We start from the raw sequence: 18,291 nt of genomic DNA, 5'->3' as shown, positions 1-18,291 counted from the left end.
CTTCATAGAACACTTGAAAGTTGCATATATTGGACACCGAGTTGGGTCCAATATCTTGAGGGTGGAGTTGAAGGCTGGCAAGAACATCCCAGAAAAACTTTGAGCTGGGCGGTTTGAAGCCACGACCTATATGGTCGACAAACACTACTACCTCACCCTGCTTAGGGGTGGGAGGAATTTCCGGTCCAGGAGCATGCCAACGGATTTCATTCTTCTTTGGTAGAGTGCCAATCCAAACCATTCCATTCAGTTGCTCTTCCGTAATCTGGGAGGGGACCCAGTTGCAGGAATAAAACTGCTTTGCCATTGCAGATGAAAAGCTGAAAGGAAATACCGGTTTACAATTAATTCACAAGTGATGCATAAGGTACAATAAAACAGAGAATCCAAATATATAGAATCGGTAAACCGGAGGCTGATACTATTACAAATGACAGCGATAGGTAGAGGCAGAGGTGTACATATACTATTCAAACCAGAGTATGACGATGAAGACAAGGGGACTGCCGGTTTACGAGGGGACTAATGGTATATAATAGATTACCCTTTACAAAGGTAAACCTTCTATGACATGTGGAGGGGACAGATCTAAGGCAAAAAAAGGGCTAAGAAAGGTAAAACAGATCTCACAGTTTGGCATGGGAATTTCAGATCTACCATGAGTTGGATAATCAAAATATATTCTGATCTAATATCAAGTGCTCAAAAGGTTCAGTAAGTTCAGATGAGTTTGATAGCAAGCAGATGCTTTAACAAGAAGAAAGGAGTTTAAACTACAAAAAGGCCCTGAAAAAATTAGATCTAACTGGCCATTGGTATTACTGAAGGAAGAACAGCTTCAATCTATGAAGAACACCGAACCCTAATGGCGGATCTGGGGGAGGAGAAGAGGAAATTACTGGGGCAGGAGGAAGCAGCAGAGGATCACCGCGTTTCTCTGGTACGGTCAGGTTGATGCAGCGGCCTTTGTCGAAGCAGAAGAGAAGCTCGGTGACGGCGGCGACGCTCAGGGGCAGAGATGTCGCGAGGAGGAAGAAGAAGTGAAGGCGATGAAGGGGAAAAAGGAGACGGGCCCGTGGTCCTATTTATAAGGCGAAGCGATAAAGCGACAAGTGCGGGAATCGAGGAGCTCAAAAATGGATAGTTAATAAGGGTGTCGCCTCGATGGTTGGATATACATTAATGAAGGGAATCTTTTGGCTTCAACGAATAGATGACGTCAGGACGGTTTACTACAGGTCTGAAGGATGGCGTCACGAGGGTTTACCGGATTCATGCAAGGGTACCAGGGTAAGAATTTTTCAAAGTAATGAAGATTGACATGAACAAGTTCAAATCAATACGGGGCCTAATGTTGGGGATATGACTACTGGAGGTAAACCGGCTAGGAGTGGCCGGGTTAACTCCATGAATATAGAAGCCCATGAAGACGGTGGCTCTTTACGAAGGCCCAAGGCCCAAAGGCGGGTTAAGGCCTATAGATGTAAACCGACTCTTTCATGTATCTTGTATTGTAAGTTAGAAGGAATAGAGACCGAGCCGGACACATTTATGATCCAGCCTCGGGGCTCTGTAAACCGGCGGGCATCAACCTATGTATATAAAGGGATGATCGGGCTACGGTTTAGGGAGGACAGACAACGACTCGAGAGCCAGGCAAAGCGGATTCGCTCCTTGGTCATCGAAACCCTAGCAATACCAATCACAACTAGATGTAGGCTTTACCTTCATCGAAGGGGCCGAACTAGTATAAAATCCCCCGTGTCCCTTGTCCGGTTTAACCCCTTTAAGCTAACCCGTTGCGATGGCTCCATGACTAAGTCCTTTCATGAGGACATCTGTCGTGACAAACCCACGACAGAAACTGCTAGCTAATCCTTTTACAGGAGATGGAACATTGCATCCCGATTTGCACCTAATCTATGTGGATGAAGTTTGTGGATTATTTAAGCTTGCAGGTATGCCCGAGGATGTTATCAAGAAGAAGGTCTTCCCTTTATCTTTGAAGGGAAAGGCATTGACATGGTTTAGGCTATGTGATGATATTTGATCATGGAACTACAATCGATTGAAATTGGAATTTCATCAAAAGTTTTATCCTATGCATCTGGTTCATCATGATCTTAATTATATATATAATTTCTGGCCTCGCGAAGGAGAAAGCATCGCTCAAGCTTGAGGGAGGATTAAGTCAATGTTATATTCATGCCCCAATCATGAGCTCTGAAGATAAATTATTATTCAAAAAATTTATGCTTGACTTTCTCTCAATAATCGTTCCATGCTCGATACTTCTTTCACTGGATCTTTTATGATGAATACTATTGAATTCAGATGGCATTTATTGAAAAGAATTAAATGCAACTATGAAGATTGGGAACTCTACGATGGTAAGGAGTCAGCTATAGCACCTAAGTTTGAATGTGTTAAATCTTTTCTGGATACCGATGCTTTTCGTGAATTTAGCACTAAATATGGACTTGACTCTGAGATAATAGCTTCTTTCTGTGAATCATTTGCTACTCATGTTGATCTCTCTAAGGGGAAGTGGCTTAAATATCATCCTCCCATTGAAGTGAAAGTAGTTGAACCTACTAAAGTTGAACAAAAGACTATCACTTATAATGTTGATCCTATTGTTCCTACCGCTTATATTGAGAAACCACCTTTTCCTGTGTAACATACCAATTTTCAATTTGGATGTTTATAATAGATCATTCATATGCATCCATGATTTATGCATTTTTGCCCCATTTGTTTTATTTGATTTTTGATCCAAGGAACTTTGAGCAACTCAAGGACCAAAAGAGAGAGTTGGAAGTTTCCCTAAAAACCAATTTTGAATTTTTTTTCAAAGTTGGGAGTTTGGATCAAATTTGGTTTCACCAAAATTCATTTCCATTATTTCAAAAATAAATAAAGAGAGAAGATAAAAGGACTTCTTCAAAACCAGAAAAGAAATATTTGAAATTGAATTTGGAATCAAAATTTATTTGTTGGGTTTTATTTGCACTTTATTTTATTAGTTTAGCAAAAATGTTTATTTATTTTTTAACTTGCATTTTATGCCAGATAAAAGTTCACAAGGTCATATATAAGACCAGAATATTATGTGAATTTTTCTGGCATTTTTGGACTTATATTTATTTGTAGTTTCAGTGCCATGGTGTTTCTGTTATTAAAAAAAAACCACTCAGCCACGGGCCACTTTTCTCACTAAGCCCATGTCCCTTTCATTTAGCGTAAGGCGCAGGCGCTGGTCTTCTTCAACCTCTTTTCGTTCAGCCTTCCGGACCACAGAGGAACAAGCATGACACCTCTACCTCTTCCTCCCTTCTTCCCACTTAATTTCTTTGCCCGTTTCATTCTGGAGTCAACACGAAAATTGTGGAGGGCATTACCGAAAACTCATTCAGGGAATTAAAACCCAACATTGTTACTTTAATTGAACGCACGGAGCCGTGAAACGTACACACACAAAACAGTCATTAATGGTCACGTTGAGCCCCTTGATCTACCTGTACCGACCTCCCCTGACCCTATAAATAGGCTCCCGCGATGCCATTCTTCCTCCTCACTTTCCTCCCCGAAAACCCCTCTCTGAGTCGCTCCTTGCTTTGAGAAATTGCTCGCCGGAGCTGCCCCAACTCCGGCAGCTTCTCCTGGTTGCTACAGGAAGAAGTTGGGAGCCCCGCCTTGTGTACAGGATTCGCCCCGGCACCGTCTACCCCGTCCCACACTCGCCTCACTCCTTCACCTGGAACCTGCTGCGTCGTTGAGACCGTCGACCGTCTCCGGCGACCGGAGCATCTCTCCTCAGTGAGCCCTCTTCCTTCCAAACACTCGATCCAAAGATCTCTCCCTCCGTTCTGTTCTGTTAAAAAAACTAAGGGCTATTCACCATTAAGATTTTGACACGTGGCAGCTCATATTGAATCCCGTAATTGATTTCCAGAAAAATGCCAAATCTTCAGAAATTCATATCTTTTAATCTATAGATCCGTTTTAGTTGATTCTTTTTTCTACGGTTTCATAGAAATATCCTCTATCCAGAGAACAAAATGAAAAATATTTTTGAACGTTTTAGAATTTGAATTCAAACAGATTTGAATTCAAACTTTGTTAGGCCATAACTTGAGTTTCGTAACTCCGTTTTAGGTGATTCTTTTTGCAAATGGAAGATCTTAACGTATACTTTCTGTCAAAACCAAATCCATTTATTTTTGTTGTTGTTGTAAAAATTACGTTTTGTACAAAAACTTTATTTGGTTGTTTTTTTGGAGTTTTTTTCGAAGTCTTTTATTTGTTTTCTTTTTTGATCTTTGCTTGTATGCTTATGTATATTATTGCTTGCTTACGCTAGATCATCCGGAGTGCGAGGCTTGCTACTACGAATCTTTAGAGTTCAATGATCGTCAGCAAGGCAAGTTCACACTTTGATCATAACTTTCAATACCCAGTTTTTACTATGCATTAGTTTCACCCTCAAAGATTGCATGAGTAGGATTGGGAACATGTGGTTATGCTTTGTAGTTCTTGTGGTAGGAACCTATGACCTTTGATCACCCCAGGAATATTATATATATATATATATATATATATATATATATATATATATATATTGCTTAGCCATGCTCGTAGACGGGGATTGGTATGTGTGATCCATGCAAGTTGTGAGAGATAATAATGTTGGGACAACATAAGGTGGCAACTTTAATACACATCTGGGTGGATTATTTGGGGCACCTGCAGAAACTAGTGCTTGCCCAAGGGGAATCCCGGAGTACCCGTGTGATTACCCTAGGTCCGCCACCCAGGCTCAAAGGGATCATAAAATATTTCATGCCTAAAAACTTCCGTGTGCAGCCACAAGCCATTATGGGCTCTGGCATAGTTGAGTAAGTTGTGTGACCTCTTTTTCGTGGTAGACTAGCTGATGTAGGGGAAAGTAGGTGTACCGGTCTACCCAGGGTTTGGAGGAAATACTTCAGATAGGCTATGTCTCGATCTTCCGATCATGGAGGTGGTCGAGTCTTATGGGGAAAAGTGCGCAAACCTCTGTAGAGTGTACAAACTAATCATGATTAGCCGTGTCCCCGGTTATGGACAATTTGAGTATCTAGAAGTGAATTATTGGTTGATCTTATCACTCTATTTAATGAAATTATTGGGTTACTAATAACTTGAGAATTTTGGGATTGAGTTGGAGGAACCTTCTCAATAATGGCATTTTCACTTAGTAGTAATAAAAAATATATTCTTTTGTTGTAGGGTAAAATTTGCTTTATGCAAAAATTAAACTTAGAGCCTCCACCAGCTAAATTTGCATATAGAGATAGTTTTTTTCCATTATTATTCTACAGTGTGAAATTGCAAGCATATTCCATGTGCTAACCTACACGGCTGCAACGTCTCATGTTGCAGACTTTTCTGACAAAGATTAAAGGTGTGATAGGTCGTTGTTCTACACTCAGTTTGCCGTGGAGTTGGATGGACTCATTTACCTTCAATGCTTCCACAGTTATTTTTATTGAGATGGCCTTTGGCCATATTATTGTCATAAATACTCTTTTGAGAACCTCGATGTAATAAAGTGTGATTGAACTCTGTTATAATTCCTCGAGTACTGTGTGTGTGTCAGCATACCGATTAAGGGATGACACTTAAGCACAAAGACTTCAATCCATTTTGGGTCGGGTCGCTACAAGATGGTATCAGTGCCAGGTTGACTGTAGGACGTGACCACTAGGAAATGGAAAGTCATAGGAAGAAAACTCTATTTTACGACTTCCTTAAATATCCGTTGGTCTATACTCTTCACTATTCATTTCTATCTCTTCTCCACTTCAATAAAATAGTTGTTGAACCCCATCCCCAAGTTTCTCAGCCCGATGAGATCATGACCTATGAAGACATCATTGATGAAGAAGAAGAAGAAGCTAGAATTGACTTTGATTTGAGAAGATTTAGTTCAGACCACCACTACCAAGTTGAGTCCAACGAATGATTGAGGTAGTATGAAGAGATCATATCTCTTGTGGATATGACCTTACCTGTAGGTTTTGGCTTGTGTGGTGTGATCTGTGTGAATTGCTTGATTTGAAATTTTCTTGCTACCATAAGCATATGGGTAGTGATTTCTCTCATTAGGCCCTTATTCTATTCTAATTTGTCATCCACTCTAAACCTAATAGATGCCTCCAAGACGTGACCCGAAATTCCCACCGGAACTTACCCAGTTGATCCAGAACCAGAATGCCCTCATGCAGCTACTCATCCAGAATCAGAACCAGAACAACGACAACCCACCGCCACCACCCCGGTCGACAACCTTACCTGAGGGAGTCCTGGATTAGGGGGTGTCCGGATGGCTGGACTATGCCTTCAGCCGGACTCCTAGACTATGAAGATACAAGATTGAAGACTTCGTCCCGTGTCCGGAAGGGACTTTCCTTGGCGTGGAAGGCAAGCTTGGCGATACGGATATGAAGATCTCCTACCATTGTAACCGACTTTGTGTAACCCTAACCCTCTCCGGTGTCTATATAAACTGGAGGGTTTTAGTCCGTAGGACAACATACAGAATAACAATCATACCATAGGCTAGCTTCTAGGGTTTAGCCTCTCCGATCTCGTGGTAGATCTACTCTTGTACTACCCATATCATCAATATTAATCTAGTAGGACGTAGGGTTTTACCTCCATCAAGAGGGCCCGAACCTGGGTAAAACTTCGTGTCCCTTGCCTCCTGTTACCATCCGGCCTAGACGCACAGTTCGGGACCCCCTACCCGAGATCCACCGGTTTTGACACCAACATTGGTGCTTTCATTGAGAGTTCCTCTGTGTCGTCGCCGTTAGGCTTGATGGCTCCTGCGATCATCAATAGCAATGCAGTCCAGGGTGAGACCTTCCTTCCCGGATAGATATTCGTCTTCGGCGGCTTCGCACTGCGGGCCAATTCACTTGGCCATCTAAAGCAGATCGAAAGCTATGCCCCTGGCCGTCAGGTCAGATTTGGAAGTTTAAACTACATGGCTGACATCCGCGGGGACTTGATCTTCGACGGATTCGAGCCACTACCGAGCGCGCTGCACTGTCACGACGAGCATGATCTAGCTCTGCCGCCGAACAGTGCCCTGGAGGCCGCACCCACATCGGCTTCGACCCTTAATTCAGAGCCAACTGCGCCGATCAAGGATGGGTGGTTGGACGCCGCCTCGGGGGCTGTGATCCCAACGGCGATCGAGCCGAACACCAGCCCCGCACTCCGCGAGACTCGTGACTCCAAGGAGCCGGACTCCTCTCCGGACTCCGAACCCTCCGCGCCCCTGCCGATCGAATCCGATTGGGCGCCGATCATGGAGTTTACTACCGCAGACATCTTTCAGCACTCGCCTTTCGGCGATATTCAGAAGACACTAAAGTCTCTCTCTTTATCAGGAGAGCCCTGGCCGGACTACGGTCAGCAAGGTTGGGATACGGACGATGAAGAAATTCAAAGCCGACCCACCACCCACTTTGTAGCCACTGTCGACGATTTAACCGACATGCTCGACTTCGACTCCGAAGACATCGACGGTATAGACGCTGATGAAGGAGACAATGAAGAACCAGTGCCTATTGGGCCCTGGAAAGCCACCTCGTCATATGACGTATACATGGTGGACGCACCAAAAGATGATGACAAGGAGCGGAAGGACGCACCGAAGGCTTGTTCCCTCGAGAAGCAGTCAAAGCGGCGACGCAAGCGCCGCCCCAAATCCCACCTCGACAGAAATAACGATCAGACAGACCCAGCGCTGGAGCAGGGCGAACCGCTGCCGGACAACGGCAATCCAGATAATCAAACCGAATAAACAAATTCTATCAAGGATAATGGTCCGGACGAGATAACACCGGACAGGCACCCGGAGCAGCAGAATGCCCGTAAAAGGCTTGTTGCCACCGCGAGGAGTCTTAAAAGGCAGAAGCAAAGGCTCAAGGCTGCGCAAGACACACTCCAAATCAGATGGAGTAAAATACTCAACACAGCAGCGAGGTACGGCGACAATCGCCCCTCCAAGAGCTGCCCAAAGCGGAAGCTGCTACTTGAATTCGATGAGGAGGCCTCAGACCCCCCACAACCAAATATCAAAGCAGCCACCTGGCCGGATAGACGACCCCTCTACCAACACAGAGCGGCATACAACACCACTCACAATACAACACGTGACCCATGCGAGGGCTCGCACCCAAAGAACGGTGCAACAAGATCCATATATGGACCACGCAAGCGCGCCCCAGCATACAATGCAACACAACAAACATCCGAACAACGCGGTACACCCAGCTACAGGGGTGCCGCACACCCCCTATGTTTCACCGATGAGGTGCTGGACCATGAATTTCCAGAGGGATTCAAACCCGTAAACATAGAGACATACGACGGAACAACATACCCTGGGGTCTGGATTGAGTACTACATCCTTCATATCCATATGGCTCGAGGAGATGATCTCCATGCCATCAAGTACTTACCCCTCAAGCTCAAAGGGCCAGCTCGTCACTGGCTTAAAGGCCTCCCTGAAAGCTCCATTGGAAGTTGGGAAGAGCTCGAAGACGCCTTTCGGGAAAATTTTCAAGGGACTTATGTCCGACCTCCGGATGCGGACGATTTGAGTCATATAACTCAACAGCCCGGAGAGTCAGCCCGAAAGCTTTGGAACAGGTTTCTTACTTAAAAGAACCAGATTGTCGACTGTCCGGACACCGAAGCCTTGGCAGCTTTTAAGCATAGCGTCCGTGACGAATGGCTCGCCAGACACCTCGGCCAAAATAAGCCGAGAACGATGGCCGCATTAACAAGCCTCATGACCCGCTTTTGCACGGGTGAGGACAGCTGGCTAGCCAGATGCAGCACCAGCGACCCGAGTACATCTGAAGTTAGAGATGGAAACGGGAAATCACGGCGCAATAGCAATAACAAACGCCGGAATAAAGAAGACAGCACGAAGGGCACGGCAGTAAACGCCGGATTCAAAAGCTCTCGGCCAGGTCAAAAGCCGCCCTCGGAAGGCACCAGGGATGAACTGTCCAGCCTCAACAAAATTCTGGACCAAGTATGTCAGATCCATAGTACCCCTGGTAAACCTGCTAATCATACCCACAGAGAATGTTGGGTCTTCAAGCAGTCCGGCAAGCTCAACACCGTACACAAGGGGGAGGATACACCAAGTGAAGACGAGGACGAGCCTCCCAAGAAATACACTGGGGAACAAAAGAAATTTCCACCAGAAGTCAAAACAGTAAACGTGTTACACGTGATCAAGGGAAAAAACAACGCGGCACTCCCAGGAAAATATACCCAAGTGCCTGTCACCGTGAAGTCCTGCCACTGGTCGTCTCAACCGATCACTTTCGACCATCCCGATTACTCAGCAAGTATCCGACGCGCAGGATGGGCTGCCCTGGTATTAGACCCAGTAATTGGCAGATATCACTTCACACGAGTCTTGATGGATGGTGGCAGCAATCTAAACTTAATATATCAGGATACAATCCGCGGGATGAGGTTAGACCCAACAAAAATTCGCCATTGCAATACTACCTTTAAAGGAGTAACGCCAGGCCCAGGGGCTTGTTGTACGGGCTCCCTCCTACTACAAGTTATATTCGGCTCCCCCGATAACTTCCGTCGCGAGCATTTAACCTTCCACATTGCTTCGTTCCAAAGTGGCTATCAAGCACTGCTCGGACGCGAAGCTTTCGCTCGCTTTAATGCAATACCACACTATGCCTCCCTCACACACAAGATGCCCAGTCCACGTGGCATCATTTCAGTGAACGAAAATATCAAGCGATCTTTGCGCGCCGAAGAGAGTGCGGCTGCCTTGGCAGCCGCACACTAAAGGCGCCCAGACCAGCGAAAGCATCCAATAGGTTGTCAAGACCTCAGACACAACTAATCAAGTCCGGCGCCGCTATTTATACCGAATAAATGGTCACACCCCTTGTCAATACAAGGGGCTCAAGGCGTGCAGACAAGTGGAAATTTCTTCTCATCTTGAATTATACATGGTTTCTTTAAAAACTATCTTTTTGCACGACAACTTTTTCACCTAAATTCCTCTCTTTTACAGACGATCATCGTGCTACACCCGTCCAGGATACGGCACACAGAGACACAGGCGCAGACGTGCAGCGGGGACCCGCTCCAAGGATTCTTTTTAGATTAAGACCCTGCGTAAACCTTTTTTACTGTCTCTTGTTGATACATATCCACTGTTGAGAAGGATGCTGACGTCTTGGCATGTGGCCACGCCAGAACAATGTACATACCTGGACACAAGGGGCTTCTTACAAAGGCCATTATTTAGGCCCGGTTTATACCATAAAGACCGAATACCTTAGGGAGTGTTCGGTGTCGCGAGTTTGGCCCTATATGCATCAGCTCCGAATCATTGTCTTTGGTCAAATGTTGGGTTTGCCCAGCTCCTGTGTTTTGGTGCCTTATGTTCCGCTTTACCGGCTAAGGTAGCACCAGGAGAACTACTGTGATTGTCCCCTGGTTCATCCGGACGAGCACCTCAGTAGAGAAAGCCAAAAACTGACTGTCATGATATAGCGTGAGACTGGTCAACCACTCGATGACCTGTTGGAATGTTAGAATTCCTCCGCCTTAACGAAGGGCCATTTTCCGGCCAGGCTTGTACGCACCCCGGGATCGGGAGAGTGCGGAGCCACCAGGGGCTATCTAGTAGCCCCACTGTCAAACTCCTATGGCTAAGTGAAAGTGCTAAAGCATTATAGTCCGGTTGCCTCGCTCGCTCCGCTATCACCTCCTTAATAGGACCAAGACGTTGGGTTAAGTGTGAACGTGTGTTTTTTGCGAGCACCTCCGCATTATATGCGTGGGGGTTGAAGCCGACGGCTGCAATCTTTCAGGTTACACACATGTATACATAAACGGCCGCCCAGGAGGCATCATATTACTTTCAGGCAAAAGTATAAAAATAGCCTTATAAAAATTTATAAAAGCATTTCGCTTATAATGAGATTACATAAACATAATATTTTTTTGAGCACTGGGTCTCTATCAAACGAGCACCCTCAAGAACTTCTTCAAAGTAGTGCTCAGCAGCCATTCGACCTATGGCCGAATCCCGCGCTGCAACAGTGGTAGCATCCATCTCCACCCAGTATGCTTTAACACGGGCAAAGGCCATCCGTGAGCCCTCTATGCACGTCGACCTCTTTATCGCATTAATGCGTGGCACCACGTCAAGGAACTGTTGCACCAAGCTGAAATAGCTATTGGGTTTCGGCCTTTCCGGCCAGAGCTGATCCACAACAGACCTCATGGCGAGTCCGGAGAACCTATTCAGTTCGGCCCATTCGGCTAATTGGTTAGTCAATGAAAGCGGACGCTCGGGAGAATGGAATTGTGTCCAAAACAGCTGGTCCACTTCACGGTCCGTCTGACCCTGGAAGCACTTGGCCGCATCGGCAGCGCTCGCCGCCAAATCCATATACACATCCTCCGAACTCCACAGCCAATCCAGAGGGGCATACCGTGGATCTCCGAACTTCCTCCACAACATAAAGGATTTCCCAGCTACAATATCCCCGGCTTCCCGCAGCTCCTCCTTCTTCGCCCTCATAGCAGAGCGGATGTCTTTTCTCGTCGCAGAAGCCTTCTCAAGGTCTGATGCCTTCGCTAGGTTTTCCTTTTCAAGAACCCGACAACGGTCGGCGGTGGCTTTTAATTCTATGGCCATCTTGGCCATCTTATCTCGGCTCTCGCCATGCGCGGCCTTCTCGGCTTTCAACTCTTCGGCCGCCTTCAAAGCAGCCGCATTGCCAAACCTCGCTTGTTCCTTGGCTCGGGCAAGTTCTGCCCGCAAGGCTTCAACAGTGGCAGCTCCATCTGTAGTCACAACATATTAAAGATACTGGCATCATGCTGCTCTTACTATGTGGTGTTTACCAGATAATGACACTTACCCTATGCCTCGTCAAGCCTTTTGTTAACAAGCTCGATGCCAGCGTCTGCCGCATCCAACTACCATTTTAAATGGGCAAACTCGCTAGTCCGGCTAGCCACCGGAGCTTCCATCACCTGCACATAGAGGCAGTATGGTTATTACCTAGGAATATGATCCTCTGTTCGTCGTCGTTTCGATGACAACCAGAGTCTCAGGGGCTACTATCTACACAGGGCACACCTAGCATGTGCAGGACTATCATACATTATTTTACGTACCTCAAAGCCTGTCAGTAAACTCATAAAAGCTTCATGCAATCCGCTTTCGGCGGACGAGATTCTCTCCATCACCGTATTCATCAGCACACGGTGTTCATCTGAGATGGCCGCTCGCCCCACCAACTCCCTCAGAATATCCGATCGCACACACCAGACGGTGCCGGACTCTTTTGTCTGCTCTCTTCGGGAGCCGGACACTGGGAGCTTCGGGGGTCAATGGGATTATCTTCTGGCCTCACCGGACTCGGAGAGGCCCTCCGCGACGACACTTCGGGGTCGCCCGCTTCCGGAGCGGAGGAGTCCGGAGGAGGCGTTGCGCTCTCCATCATCTCTGGAAGAAGATCCCCCGAAGACGAGCTCATTTGAGAGGGGCTAAGGCCCGAACTGTATTTGCTAACATAGTACAGTTATTATGTTTTTAGTGGAGCCGCGGCAATGAAGCATGCAGAAGCAGAGGGTATGCTTCTTGTCAACCACCACGCCACCCATGTTCTCTCCGACAACACCGCCCTGATTCGATTCCCTATGTGTCGTGCTTCCAACCCACATACACATGCATGCATGGACCTGGCCACGAAACATGCATCAATGTTGGCAACAATCTTAGTTTGTTTCCATTGCCAATGTTCTATGCTTCCACTTAAGGAGAGCCATACTGAGATAGCATATTTTCTTGCTTCATGTATATGGGGTCCCCATATCACACTACACGTGCTTCTTCCATTTATGTAGATTGCTTCCATACTTCATGTGTCTTATATTTTACAAAATTTGTTCTAGCCATAGGTATCACCATTGAAACATGCCATGCTTTCATAGTATACTACATATGTTTCTTGGTTCTAGGTAGTTTGCTTCCAAAACTTGTTCTAATTTGTTCGCATAATTGCAATGTAAACATTATCTATGTCATTAGTAATATACATGTAGTACTAACTGTTGATTCCATCCTATAACACCTATGCATCATGCCTAACTGATATATGCTTCAAGCAGTTGTCTGCTGGCTTCAGGTCCGATAGTCGTCGTCAAGGCTGGTACATGGAGACACCTGGATCTACCTCAGAATCAACACAACCACACACAACATGAAGGGAAGCAGATCTCTAGTCGTTAGAAAAGTATGGAAGCATCGTACTATTGGCGACTAGAAGGAATATGTTGTGTGACTGGACGAAGCAAGGAAACAAATTTATGCTAGGTTAGGAGCAAATTAGTTTTGCGATGGAAACACTTTTTTGATGGATGGAACCAAAGTTTCTCTTGTATTGGAAACATAATAAAAGATATATTTGACTGAATTTTTCCCATGTGGAAACAAATTCTTGGATGCAAAATTGTATTAGATTGAGTAAAGTTCTTGGACACTATTTTTACAGGTCCTAGCAAATTTTGATTGCAATAGAAGCAAATTGTTTCGCCGATGGAAGCAATTTTTTATTCTGCTAGAAACAAAAATAAAGACGTACACTGGACCTAAATTTCAATATCATTACATCAAAGCTATAAACGCAAATTTTATCAGAATCCAATTTTTCATTTTGATCAGAATATAATTTGTGATAAATTCTCACTTGGTTGAGTGATGGAAGCAGAAGTAGCATGGTCAAACTCGGTTCTAAGAAGCACGGCTCCGAGAATTAACTGCTAGACGTAAGTTATGGAGCAGTCACACTAATCACGTAATAAAAGCTGAACGTTAGCCTATCACCCCTTTCGTACAGATCTAACGTCCATTAGCCACTAATCCTACGGCCACGCACTGGTCTGATGGAACGCTAGGCATCAGTAGTCTGATGCCTAGTGGTTCCCTTTTCCATTTCCCCGATGTAATGCATGGTTAATTTCTTTCAACGGTGTTGGCTCATTACACAATCTTTAATTGGGCCATTCCCAGCTCTGCTTGTGGCTCTCAAGGGATAAGTTAGATCATCGCCTCACCCTCTATTTAACTCCTTTAAAACATCCCGTATTAGAATAGGCAAGGTGATAATATTTTAAGTGGATAACAAATCCTTATTCTATCACAACTACAGACTTGCTCAGGTGGTCGCAGCCGATAGTGTTATTAGTTCGAGTAAATAATTTTCCCCGTATAAGAACCAACGAGGTTGGCCTATTTTAATTGGGTAACAAATCTTGTTTCAATCATAAGGATAAGCTTCCTTAGGTGGTTGCAGCCCACGGTACACTGATGAGTTCGTGAGTTTCAATCCTTGCATGCAAGAATAACCTTTTTGCTGCTCTCCGAACGACAGATGAAGGGACAGCAGAATAAACGATTTCTATCCGAGGCCCAATAACAACAGTGTGGCGTCGAGCCGAGCCCCAATAACAACAGCGCTATTTATTATTAAAAAATGTATGTATGTGTGGATGAAAATACGCATGGGCAAACGAAAATTTTAAACAAACACATCGTACTTTATTAGTAGGTATAGATATAGACTATTAGCTAGTTGCAAGGTTGCACCTAGAACTTGTTGCACGACACAGGTTCTGGACCTCAAATTAGGAGTTGTCCACGCTCTCTCCCTATAGTAAATGAATGAATAAGTATACTCATGGTCTACCCTCAAAAAAAAGTATACTCATGGTCTCATCGCATCATATGTATGATATATGTGCGGCTGGTTTATTCTTGTTTTCGAGCCAAGCGAAAAGAAGTTAATTAATTAAGCTGGCCTGGCCGCCGGAAGGAGTCGCATCATCATCATCATCATCATCATCATCTTCAGTACCCGCCCTTGGCCTCGTAGGAGGTGTCGGGCTTCCAGCCCTTGGGGATGACGTCGTCGACGACGGTCTTGGTGCCGCCCTCGGTGGTGTAGCGGACGGAGAAGGGGCCGATGAGCTTGTGGGGGGTGTCGATCCTCCACACGGCTCCCCACGACTCGTTGAGCTCGGTCCACTTGTCCTCGCCCTTCTGCTTGATGTCCACGCCCACCACGTCGCCGTCGCCTTGGAGGAACTTGATCACCAGTGCCAGGTAGTTTTCGTTGGAGGACTTCTCCACGTGGAAGTTCACCTTGGTGCCCGCCGGGTACTTGCACTTGACGCGCCGGAACTTGATCTCCACCTCGCCGGCGTCGCGCAGCTTCTGCTCCTCGCCCTTCTTTGCCATGGAGCCGAAGGCGTGGCCGGAGAGGTCGAAGTGGTAGGGGGCGATGGGCTCCTCGTTCTTGTCGGTGATGGTCACCATGGTGGGCTCGCCGGAGCAGGCCTCGGGCTTGGTGCACTTGAGCTCGAAGCAGGAGCCGCAGCCGCGGCCGTCCTTGAAGATGGGGATGTTGCCGCAGGAGGTCATGCCGTGGAAGGGGGCCTTGTCCACCTCCTTGTACCCGCAGGCACCGCCGTTGTCCTTGGGCCCGGCGCCCGTCGGCTTGCCGTACCACGTGGTCTTGGCGTCCAACCACTTGTTGCCGTAGCTCGCAGGCGACGCCGTGATGTTGGGGCCCGGTGGAACCTTGGCGATGCCGTGCGCGCCACACACGACCGCGGCCAACACCACCGCAACCAGCAGCACCGACGAGGAAGAAGAAGCCATCTTCTCTTGAACTGTTCCTTCTTGCCACTGTGTATGTGCTATCCATGGGTGTTTTTTTTATAGGAGAAAGCCCGATCAACAGAGAGCGAGCAAACCGGGACGTTGCTCCGGCCATGTCGGTGGGCTGGCCGTGAGCGCGGGGAGAGCTTGTCCGTGCATGCATACGCGGCTCGCCATCATCGTCGGAGGTGCATCCACTTCGGGACCAAAGCCACCTATGTTTAGAATGTCTGAACCATTTTTATGCATGGTGAAGGTTCAAGTTATCAAAATGACATCAAGTATGCTGCTGTCAACTTCAACTCTGTTATCTTCAAGCACGTTTGCGGCAGTTTAACGTCCTTATGTTGACACCCGAATTTGGCACGATACAAAACACAATGAAGATGTCCTCAAATGAAAAGGTTTTTTACATGAAAAAGTTTTGCATCGTCGAATGAAACAACTTTGATGTTTGGGTCATCGCCAACCGACCTCATCTTAAGGGTCAAAATTGTGTTCAAAGTTGTAATATTTATGTTCAGATCACTGTTCGGCCAATTATACCTCAAAGACAACCTCCGATGGAGGAACACTCTACATTGATTGTGTCCATCGATTTTGATATATAAATCCCCCCAACACGAGTTCGTATGCAAAAGTTAGAGGCAATACTCTGCGGACCAAACACCCACCTAGGTGGTGTCTGATGTCTCGCGTGAGCTATTCGCCCTTTGCCGGCTGAATGAAGCTTGCCAGCGAAAAGCTTGTCGGCCGGCGTGGAAAGCTTGTCGGCGTGGAAAGCTTGCCGGTGTAAAACCTTGCCGGACGAAAAGCTTGCCGGCATGGAAATCTTGCCGGAAAAAGCTTGTCGGCCAAGTGGAAACGGTCAAGGTCAATCGGACCAAAAGCTGAAGATGGGCTGAAAAGATTATCAAGATATCCACAAACGAAAAAGTGTTCTACACGAAAGTTGTGCATATCGTTGAAATGGTCAACTTTGCTTTCGGAGTTATCATCATCTGAGATAGCATACGGCCTACAAGGTTGATGCAAGACTCGGATAGCCAAGACAACTGCATGACCGAGTCTGATTGGAAGATCTCTCAAAATTGGCTTTCGCCCCGCTATATGGATATAGCCAACGACCCAATACATCTGAGAATCCACTGCTCGGGCAGATGACACAAGCATGGCCAAAAGAAATAAAAATGAGGAAAAAGAAATTAATGACAACAGAGTCAGATCCATGAAAACGATGATGATCCGCAGCCGCTGCGCCATCCTGAGATTTCCACCGCACTCCTAGCACTTCGGACCACAGCATACCGAGCAACACCTTCAGAAAGGAACGCGATGATGACGACGCTGCTACCTGGACTGGTCCTAGGGTTTCCCCCGGTACGCGGAGGGGCATGGGTGAGGGGGATACCCGACGCCCTTCAGGGAGGAACGATGGCACCCATGGGCGTCGCCGCATCGGTGCCGGCCAAGCCGATTGGGATTTCTCTCGTCCGCCACACACCCACCAACCCGACCAATCTGTTGCGCTCCACCACACTTGCCGCCCATCACCATGCGCCACCACGGTCTTGGAGTCGCCACCGCTGTCTCACCATGGAGTCCAAAGCGGGACCTACGGGCCCGAGAGGGAGCAGCCGGGAACTAGGAGCAGTATTGTTAGTAGCCACGCGGGAGGAGACAACCTCAACCGCCATCGGCGTTCACCGACTGGGTACAACAAGAGGAGCAAACCAGACACATGGGTCCGGCCGAGCTTGAAATGGCCCGTGAATCTCCCGTCGCCACGCTGCAGTGGGCACGCCACCATCTCCGCAACCCCCCGCACGAGCCACACCTCCGTCCACCAGAGCCGTCGCAGGTGGAGCCGAGCCAGGCCTGCCCAGACCAAGATGGGGCTTCAAAGGGCCCGGGCGTTGCTGCCGGCTACCGCGCTAGCACTCTGTCAAGTGACTACGCCACCGCCTCCTCACTACTCAGATTTGCGCAGCCCGAGGGACTGCCCCGTCACCAGAACCGTATTGCCCATGGAAAACTGCCGCGCCCGCGACGGGAAGACCCTACCGCAGTCGCCGGAAGCCCGAAGCTAGATGTCGCCCGCGGCCCGCGCCGCCTACCGGCCAGATCCGGCTGCTGTGAGGAGCACTCCACCGCCCGCGGCCGTCCACGCAACACCGCACATGCCAGGAAGCCGCACACCGCCACGCCGCGTCACACCGCACCCGCACCCGACGGTAAGGCCTGCACCGCCCCATCGCACTGGAGGGAGATCGAGCCCCACCGGCGTTGGCGTCGGCCGGACTTCACCCGGCCATGCCCCTTGGCGGCGGCAAGGGAGGAGGAGGGGAGGATCACGGCGAGGGGATCTGGATGCCTTCTCGGCCGCCTCGCAGGTGGTGGCGCGGGAGGTAGGGTTCGCCTCGCGCGAGCAGTTCCATCTTTGAAGGGAGGGCACTCACACGAAGGCCAGAGACTTGGAAGCCATTTTGGCTAGCTAAGCT

The 18,291-nt window shown here is 47.6% G+C and overlaps 1 protein-coding gene across 1 annotated transcript; it reads right to left on the bottom strand.

Annotated features, from left to right (window-relative positions):
- Positions 1 to 14,642: 14,642 nt before the first annotated feature.
- On the bottom strand, positions 14,643 to 15,815 carry LOC123108453 (pollen allergen Phl p 1). The gene has a single exon (XM_044530237.1). It carries the CDS (start codon positions 15,788 to 15,790, stop codon positions 14,978 to 14,980), a length of 813 nt encoding a protein of 270 aa, XP_044386172.1. The 5' UTR covers positions 15,791 to 15,815; the 3' UTR covers positions 14,643 to 14,977.
- Positions 15,816 to 18,291: the final 2,476 nt, after the last annotated feature.

This window comes from Triticum aestivum, chromosome 5A (assembly GCF_018294505.1).
Source record: "Triticum aestivum cultivar Chinese Spring chromosome 5A, IWGSC CS RefSeq v2.1, whole genome shotgun sequence".
In the NCBI taxonomy this organism is placed as follows: Eukaryota; Viridiplantae; Streptophyta; class Magnoliopsida; order Poales; family Poaceae; genus Triticum; species Triticum aestivum.
Note: the sequence above shows the minus strand (reverse complement) of the source record. Positions and strands in the feature narration are given on the sequence as shown.

Coding starts and splice junctions, on each gene's coding strand:
- LOC123108453 (XM_044530237.1), bottom strand. CDS start 15,790: ATGGCTTCTTCTTCCTCGTCGGTGCTGCTGGTTGCGGTGGTGTTGGCC.